This window comes from Echiichthys vipera (assembly GCF_963691815.1).
Source record: "Echiichthys vipera genome assembly, chromosome: 15".
NCBI classification, from domain to species: Eukaryota; Metazoa; Chordata; class Actinopteri; order Perciformes; family Trachinidae; genus Echiichthys; species Echiichthys vipera.
The window spans coordinates 461484-471160 of NC_139840.1; the positions used below are offsets into that span (position 1 = coordinate 461484).

The following is a 9677-nucleotide window of genomic DNA, read 5'->3' on the forward strand; positions in this document are numbered from 1 at the left end:
TCACACTCACAGGCACACACACTCACACACACATGGGGAGACACACACACTCACAGACACTCACACACACACACACACACACAGAGACACACACACACACTCACTCACGCACGCACGCACAAGCACACACACACACACACACACACACTCTCACACGCACAGAGACACACACACACACGCACTCACGCACGCACGCACAAGCACAGAGACACACACACACACACACACTCTCACACGCACGCACACACTCACAGACACACACACACACACACTCAGAGAGACACACACAGACACATACACACTCTCACACACACACTCACAGACACACACACACACACTCACAGAGACACACACACAGACACATACACACTCACACACACACACACTCACAGACACACACACACACACTCACAGAGACACACACACAGACACATACACACTCTCACACACACACTCACAGACACACACACACACACTCAGAGACACACACACTAACACACACTCACACACACACACCTCCTCCTTCAGGACCTACAGAACCTCGGGGCGAAGAACGTGTGTCTGATGACGGACAGGAACTTGTCCCGCCTCCCCCCGGTGAAGGCCGTCCTGGAGTCTCTGGCATCGAACGGGGTCAAGTACAAGGTCTACGACAACGTCCGGGTGGAGCCCACCGACACCAGGTGAGACGACGTGTCCTCAGGTATCCTCAGGTGTCTTCAGGTGTCTTCAGGTGTCTTCAGGTGTCTTCAGGTGTCTTCAGGTCTCTCAGGTGTCCTCAGGTGTCTTCAGGAGTCTCAGGTGTCCTCCGGTTTCTCTTCTCAGTTTTAAGGACGCCATCTCGTTTGCGAAGAAGGACTCGTTCGACGTGTACGTGGCGGTGGGCGGCGGCTCCGTGATTGACACCTGCAAAGCAGCAAATCTGTACGCGTGTCACCCCGACGCCGACTTCCTGGACTTCGTCAACGCTCCGATCGGCAAAGGGAAGCCGATCACCGGCGCCGTGAAGCCGCTCATCGCAGGTAACCACGGCAACCGCCCAGGTGGAAGCTGACAGGTCACGGTGTGTTCAGGGGTCGCCTCTGTTACCTGTAAACTCCAGTTCACGGTGTGTTCAGGGGTCGCCTCTGTTACCTGTAAACTCCAGCTCACGGTGTGTTCAGGGGTCGCCTCTGTTAGCTGTAAACTCCAGTTCACGGTGTGTTCAGGGGTCGCCTCTGTTAGCTGTAAACTCCACTTCACGGTGTGTTCAGGGGTCGCCTCTGTCATCTGTAAACTCCAGCTCATGGTGTGTTCAGGGGTCGCCTCTGTTATCTGTAAACTCCAGTTCATGGTGTGTTCAGGGGTCGCCTCTGTTACCTGTAAACTCCAGTTGTGTCTCTTCAGTTCCCACGACGGCGGGCACGGGCAGCGAGACCACCGGCGTCGCCATCTTTGACTACGAGCCTCTGAAGGCGAAAACAGGTGACGACACTTTTCACTTAAATAAATAAAGAAGACCAACAGTGACATCATCAGTGCGCTGAGCTGTGATTGGTCGACTGTGTTCAGGAATCGCCAGCAGAGCGATCCGACCGACGCTGGGCATCGTGGACCCGACGCACACGCTGAGCATGCCCGAGAGGGTCGCCGCCAACAGCGGCTTCGACGTGCTCTGGTCCGTCTGTCTGTGTGTGTGTGTGTGAAACTGTCTCAGGCCGGCTGTTGTTGTTGTCATGGTGATGATGATATTAATGTGTGGTTTCCTTCAGTCACGCTCTGGAGTCGTACACGGCGCTGCCCTACGACCAGAGGAGCCCCTGCCCCCCCAACCCCATCAACCGCCCCGCCTACCAGGGCAGCAACCCCATCAGCGACGTCTGGTCCCGCCACGCGCTCCACGTGCTCGCCAAGTACATGAAACGGTAAAAACACGCGTGTTCAAGAACCTCAGAGGACCCCGCCATGAACCCTGAGGTACTCCGGCTCACGGTGTGTTCAGGGGTCACCTCTGTTATCTGTAAACTCCAGTTCGTGGTGTGTTCAGGGGTCGCCTCTGTTATCTGTAAACTCCAGCTCACGGTGTGTTCAGGGGTCACCTCTGTTATCTGTAAACTCCAGTTCGTGGTGTGTTCAGGGGTCGCCTCTGTCATCTGTAAACTCCAGCTCACGGTGTGTTCAGGGGTCGCCTCTGTCATCTGTAAACTCCAGTTCACGGTGTGTTCAGGGGTCGCCTCTGTCATCTGTAAACTCCAGCTCACGGTGTGTTCAGGGGTCGCCTCTGTTATCTGTAAACTCCAGCTCACGGTGTGTTCAGGGGTCGCCTCTGTTACCTGTAAACTGCAGTTCGTGGTGTGTTCAGGGGTCGCCTCTGTAATCTGTAAACTCCAGCTCACGGTGTGTTCAGGGGTCGCCTCTGTAATCTGTAAACTCCAGCTCACGGTGTGTTCAGGGGTCGCCTCTGTAATCTGTAAACTCCAGTTCACGGTGTGTTCAGGGGTCGCCTCTGTAATCTGTAAACTCCAGTTCGTGGTGTGTTCAGGGGTCGCCTCTGTTAGCTGTAAACTCACGCTCGTGGTGTGTTCAGGGGTCGCCTCTGTTACCTGTAAACTGCAGTTCACGGTGTGTTCAGGGGTCGCCTCTGTTATCTGTAAACTCCAGTTCGTGGTGTGTTCAGGGGTCGCCTCTGTTATCTGTAAACTCACGCTCGTGGTGTGTTCAGGGGTCGCCTCTGTTACCTGTAAACTCCAGCTCACGGTATGTTCAGGGGTCGCCTCTGTTATCTGTAAACTCCAGTTCACGGTGTGTTCAGGGGTCGCCTCTGTTACCTGTAAACTCCAGCTCACGGTGTGTTCAGGGGTCGCCTCTGTTACCTGTAAACTCCAGTTCACGGTGTGTTCAGGGGTCGCCTCTGTTATCTGTAAACTCCAGTTCGTGGTGTGTTCAGGGGTCGCCTCTGTTATCTGTAAACTCACGCTCGTGGTGTGTTCAGGGGTCGCCTCTGTTACCTGTAAACTGCAGTTCACGGTGTGTTCAGGGGTCGCCTCTGTTACCTGTAAACTCACGCTCGTGGTGTGTTCAGGGGTCGCCTCTGTTACCTGTAAACTCCAGTTCACGGTGTGTTCAGGGGTCGCCTCTGTTATCTGTAAACTCCAGTTCGTGGTGTGTTCAGGGGTCGCCTCTGTTATCTGTAAACTCACGCTCGTGGTGTGTTCAGGGGTCGCCTCTGTTACCTGTAAACTCCAGCTCACGGTGTGTTCAGGGGTCGCCTCTGTTACCTGTAAACTCCAGCTCACGGTGTGTTCAGGGGTCGCCTCTGTAATCTGTAAACTCCAGCTCACGGTGTGTTCAGGGGTCGCCTCTGTAATCTGTAAACTCCAGCTCACGGTGTGTTCAGGGGTCGCCTCTGTTACCTGTAAACTGCAGTTCACGGTGTGTTCAGGGGTCATCTCTGTTACCTGTAAACTCACGCTCGTGGTGTGTTCAGGGGTCGCCTCTGTTACCTGTAAACTCACGCTCGTGGTGTGTTCAGGGGTCGCCTCTGTTACCTGTAAACTCCAGCTCACGGTGTGTTCAGGGGTCGCCTCTGTAATCTGTAAACTCCAGCTCACGGTGTGTTCAGGGGTCGCCTCTGTAATCTGTAAACTCCAGCTCACGGTGTGTTCAGGGGTCGCCTCTGTAATCTGTAAACTCCAGCTCACGGTGTGTTCAGGGGTCGCTTCTGTAATCTGTAAACTCCAGCTCACGGTGTGTTCAGGGGTCGCCTCTGTTACCTGTAAACTCCAGCTCACGGTGTGTTCAGGGGTCGCCTCTGTTACCTGTAAACTCCAGCTCACGGTGTGTTCAGGGGTCGCCTCTGTTACCTGTAAACTCCAGCTCACGGTGTGTTCAGGGGTCGCCCTTTTGTCGTAAATGTTTGTGTTCTGACCCAAACCTGCGGCTGATGACCCGGGTCTCTGGTGGATCTGTTTCAGGGCGGTGCGGGACCCTGAGGACCTGGAGGCCCGGTCCAGCATGCACCTGGCCAGCGTGTTCGCCGGCATCGGCTTTGGAAACGCCGGCGTTCACCTGTGGTGAGATCATCATTTCTCTTTATATGTATTATTTTATAAATATGTAAACGTTATAAACGTGTGAGTGCAGTAAATCTATAAACACGTAAACGTTCTCGTGTGTGTGTGTGTGTGTGTGTGTGTGTGTGTGTGTGTGTGTGTGTGTGTGTGTGTGTGTGTGTGTGTGTGCGCAGTCACGGGATGTCGTACCCGATCGCCGGTAACGTGAAGACGCACTCAGCCAAGGGCTACAGCGTGGAGCACGCCCTGGTGGTGAGAGGAGGAACTGCACCTGACCACACAACAACACACACACACACACACCAGTTATTATTAAATATTACACACTTTATTATAACTGTGTGTGTGTGTGTGTGTGTGTGTCCTCAGCCTCATGGTCTCTCTGTCGTCCTCACGTCTCCGGCCGTCTTCAACTTCACAGCCCCGATGTGTCCAGAGCGCCACCTGGAGGCTGCACACATCCTCGGTACCTGTTTCACCTCTGCACCTGTCTCACCTCTGCACCTGTTTACCTGTCTCACCTGTGGTACCCGTCTCACCTCTTCACCCGTCTCACCTCTGCACCTGTCTCACCTGTCTCTCCCGTCTCACTCTGTGCTGCGTTCAGGTGCAGACATCGCGCGGGTGAAGCGTGAGGATGCGGGCGCCGTGCTGGCGGACACGCTGCGTCAGTTCCTGTTTGAGCTGCAGGTGGAGGACGGTCTGGGGGCGGTGGGGTACAGCCGGGACGACGTCCCCGCGCTGGTGAGAGGAACCATCCCTCAGGTACGTTCACGACCCTCAGGGACCCTCAGGGACCCTCAGGTACGTTCACGACCCTCAGGTACGTTCACGACCCTCAGGGACCCTCAGGTACGTTCAGGGACCCTCAGGGACCCTCAGGTACGTTCAGGGACCCTCAGGGACCCTCAGGTACGTTCACGACCCTCAGGGACCCTCAGGGACCCTCAGGTACGTTCAGGGACCCTCAGGGACCCTCACACACTCTGGGGCTCTGTCCACGGGTCGACACGGGTGCACCTGAGACGGGCCGCACCTTTACAAATGATGAGCAACTCCACTGGTTCATCAATTCATTAGGTGTGTGTGTGTGTGTGTGTGTGTGTGTGTGCGCGCGCGCCTGTGTGTGTGCGCCTGTGTGTGTGTGTGTGTGTGTGTGTGTGTGTGTGTGTGCGTGCGCGCCTGTGTGTGTGTGTGTGTGTGTGTGTGTGTGTGTGTGTGTGTGTGTGTGTGTGTGTGTGTGTGTGTGTGTGTGTGTGTGTGTGTGTGTGTGTGTGTGTGTGTGTGTGTTACAGGAGCGAGTCACCAAACTGTCTCCCAGAGAGCACACGGAGGAGGACCTGAGCCGTCTGTTTGAAGCCTCCATGAAGCTCTACTGAGCCCAGGCCGGCTGTGGGACACTTCCTGTCCTTGTGAGGACCGGAGGTCTGAACCTGCAGTCCCTCTGAACCCCTCTGGGGGGTCCTCTGAGCCCCTCTGGGGGGTCCTCTGAGCCCCTCTGGAGGGTCCTCTGAGCCCCTCTGGGGGGGTCCTCTGAGCCCCTCTGGGGGGTCCTCTGAGCCCCTCTGGAGGGTCCTCTGAGCCCCTCTGGGGGGGTCCTCTGAGCCCCTCTGGAGGGACCTCTGGAGGTCTCCAGAGTCCAGATCAGGGGTTTAGATTTAAAAATAAAAACATTTAACTTTACAGTCTGTCATCGTCCTTATTTCAGTGTGTGTGAGTCTGTGTGTGTGTGTCTGGTGTGTGTGTGTGTGTGTGTGTGCGCGGTGCGTTCAGGGTCACTCTGTGCTTAGCTCGTTTACCTGACATCGGGGTTAAACCGGTTAAAGAGTCAGATCAGGTTTATATAACAACTGTTCCTGGGTCAGATTAGAGACACGAGGGAGGTTCTTAGAAACACACACACACACACACACACACACACACTCACAGAGACACACACACACATGTGTCTCTAATCTGTTTGATGTAACATCTGAACCCTGGAAAGATTTTCCCTGACACTCTGGACCCCTGTCACTCTGGACCCCTGACACTCTGGACCCCTGACACTCTGGACCCCTGACACTCTGGACCCCTGACACTCTGGACCCCTGTCACTCTGGACCCCTGTCACTCTGGACCCCTGACACTCTGGACCCCTGACACTCTGGACCCCTGTCACTCTGGACCCCTGTCACTCTGGACCCCTGACACTCTGGGCCCCTGTCACTCTGGGCCCCTGTCACTCTGGACCCTGTCACTCTGGACCCCTGTCACTCTGGACCCCTGACACTCTGGACCCCTGACACTCTGGACCCTGACACTCTGGACCCTGACACTCTGGACCCCTGTCACTCTGGACCCCTGTCACTCTGGACCCCTGTCACTCTGGACCCCTGACACTCTGGACCCTGACACTCTGGACCCTGACACTCTGGACCCCTGACACTCTGGACCCTGACACTCTGGACCCCTGTCACTCTGGACCCTGACACTCTGGGCCCCTGTCACTCTGGACCCCTGACACTCTGGACCCCTGTCACTCTGGACCCCTGACACTCTGGACCCTGACACTCTGGACCCTGACACTCTGGACCCCTTTCACTCTGGACCCTGACACTCTGGGCCCCTGTCACTCTGACCCCTGTCACTCTGGACCCCTGACACTCTGGACCCTGACACTCTGGACCCCTGTCACTCAGGATCAGGATCAGGGACAAAGGACCCGAGGAACACAGGACCTGAAGAACACGGGACTCCCTCGGTAACGGGGTCCACACCTTTTACTGGGAGCTCAAAGTGCCACAGGTGGGTTTTGTTTCTATGACAACGATATTAATGATAGCTAGTTAGCTGCACAGCTAACAACGAGCTAACAACAAGCTAACAACAAGCTAAAAACAAGCTAGCAACGAGCTAACAACGAGCTTAGAAAGTGAACAACGGTGTGACGTCGACCACAGCTTCAGATTTTTTAACTCAAAGAACAAATTCTTTCAGCCAATAGGAAGACGGCTCAGAGACACCTGATGTCACACACACACACACACACACACACACACACTGGGGATTAGTGACAGCAGGTATTTAAGTGCAGAGTCAGTGTGTGAGTGTGTGTGAGCAGCATGCAGCAGATCTACAGGCAGAGCGACCAACAGTTTGAAGTTTATACCACCGTCTTCTCCCCGCAAGGTGGGCACACACACACACACACACACACACACACAGGGACACACACACACACACACACACACACACACAGGGACACACACACACACACACACACACACAGACAGACACACTGAGTGATAACCTGTGTGTTGTGTTCCACAGTGAGCAGGTCGAGGACGAGGACACGACATGTGGAGACATGAAAAGGTAAACTGTCTTTTTAAACCTAACCGTCTCCTTTAGGTCCAGGTCCTGGCTGAATGGGGCCACAGGGAGAAGCCTGTGACCCTGATGAAGCACCTGAGAAGCGTTTGGAAGATCAGGGGAAGTGGGGGGAAGGCATAGAGAAGGCTGTCCGGCCACGCATGGACCAGAGCCTCCTGACCCAAAGGGGCTGGTCTGGGAGAACCAGGTCTGGTCCGGTCTGGGAGAACCAGAGTGGGCAGAGGGCTGCGACACCCTGAGCCTCCTGTGTCTGTGCCATTTAGCGTCCAAGTGGAAGCTGTTCCTCCGTCTCTGCAGTGGGCGTAGTGACAGCGAGCCCCAGGGAATAACAGACAAAGAGACAACAAGAGGCACAGGAAGTGGCTGTCGGAGCAACCTGCCCCCTTAGAAAAGGAAAGATGGAGGACATTGTCCACACGTTGAAGCAGGGGCCAGGCCTTCATGGTGACAATGTGTCTACGTCCAGTAAACTGCCAATACGACCCGTCCGTGCCGCCGTGCCATGGCCCTTATAAAGAAGGTCAGCTGTGAACCAACCAGCACCAGGATGGAGGGACAGGAGGAGAGACTTCATCTGAGCTCGCTCTGTCGCAGCAGATCCACCTTTGAGGACGATCGTCTGGAGGGAGCACCGTCAGCTTCCATGGCACGCCGCTTGGGACGGGCGGGACAGGCGGGCAGGGCTGGGGTCGACCGCCTGACGATGAGGAGCCATCAGGCTCTGCACCTCAGCCGGCCCTGCAGTTCTCAGTGAGAGACATGTGACCACAGTTCATACAGGTGTCTTCTGAGAGACCTTCAGGTGAGAGGCTCAGACCAGAGGGACGATGGTGACGGCCATCTTTGAGCTGAAGGAGCCAAACAGGAGCCACAGGCATGAGAGTCACTGTGACAGAGGCGCCGGTGCAGTCACGGCAGGCGAGAGCACGCTCTTATATTCTTCTTCTTTTTGGAGACAGAACACAAACATGTCTTCTTTAACCTGCTCTAGTGAGAAGGGAGCGAGGACACACCCCCTCACGCTCCTGCTAGCCACTACAGGACGTGTAACAACAAAGGAACAAGAGTTAGCTCGCTTCAGTGGAAGAACACCATGAAGTAAGAAAACAACGATAGAGGAGAGGAGAGGGGAGCGAGAGCACTCACGTCACTGATACCGTATCAACACCTGCTAACTCCTGCTAGCATAACAAACCAATCCATTGTACCAGATGAAGGTAGTCTGTTCTTCTTTCTTGGTGACGAACGAGGATCGGGGCGTCCGTCCGTCCGTCCGTGGCCTGAACTCACGATCCTCCTCACAGGAGAAGCTCGTCTCAGCCTCCGGAGGACGAACATGCGACTCCGATCCAGAGATCAGGAGGCTACGAGCGACAAGCTAAAGCTAACGACACCGCAGGAACAAGCGTTAGCCTGCAAAACGAGAAGATTCTGGAGGAAGTGATGTCGTGGATGACACCGGGGGCTTACACCTGAGCCGGGGTCATCGAGGTCACATGACGTGACAAAAGTTTTAATATTTCCAGGAATAAATTTGGAAGATTGTAACAAAAAAATTGGCTCATCAGCATCACAGTTTACCAGCTAACGGTCGCTACAATGCTAACGCTGATTTAGCTAACGTTGGTTTAATGCTAATGAACGCTGATTCTCTGACGGATCCTTTACCAGGAAACAGTTACATCACAGTCTTTAGAGCTATTTACAGAGGATTAACACACACACACACACACACACACAGAGACACACATGCACGCACACACAGGTGCACACACACACATGTGCACACAGAGACACACACGTGGACACACACACACACACAGAGACACGCACACACACGTGGACACACACACACACACACACACACACACAGACACGCACACAAACACGTGGACACACACAGAGACACGCATACACACAAACAGACACACACACACACACGCGCGCACACACACACACACACACACACACACACACAAACAGACACACACACGCTCTCTCAGGTGGCGAGGTCACTCTGGTCCTGCGCTGTGATTGGCAGGTGGTGGCGGTGTCGCAGCATCAGTCCCGTGAGCAGAGGGATCTGGACCTGAACCAGGGAGACCTGATCCAGGTTCTGTTTAAGGAGGACGAGGCGCGCTGGTTTGGACGGGGGCCCAACGGGGACCAGGGCTACTTCCCCTCCGCCTGCGTGGAGCCGCTGCAGGTAACCGGTCTCACCTGGACCGGGTTCACTAGACCCAGGACCAG

General features: G+C 55.1%; 1 protein-coding gene across 4 annotated transcripts in view; it reads left to right on the forward strand.

Annotated features, from left to right (window-relative positions):
- adhfe1 (alcohol dehydrogenase iron containing 1) overlaps positions 1-5729 on the forward strand; it is a 9023-nt gene extending 3294 nt beyond the window's left edge. For all 4 annotated transcript variants that reach the window (XM_083928044.1, XM_083928042.1, XM_083928041.1 and 1 more), the window contains exons 5-14: positions 529-683; positions 826-1022; positions 1387-1464; positions 1552-1657; positions 1752-1904; positions 3954-4052; positions 4226-4304; positions 4422-4518; positions 4660-4817; positions 5348-5729. In XM_083928044.1, coding sequence (XP_083784170.1) covers positions 529-683; positions 826-1022; positions 1387-1464; positions 1552-1657; positions 1752-1904; positions 3954-4052; positions 4226-4304; positions 4422-4518; positions 4660-4817; positions 5348-5431 — 1206 coding nt within the window. In that variant the 3' untranslated portion in view covers positions 5432-5729. The remainder of the gene's footprint in view (positions 1-528; positions 684-825; positions 1023-1386; positions 1465-1551; positions 1658-1751; positions 1905-3953; positions 4053-4225; positions 4305-4421; positions 4519-4659; positions 4818-5347) is intronic.
- Positions 5730-9677: the final 3948 nt, after the last annotated feature.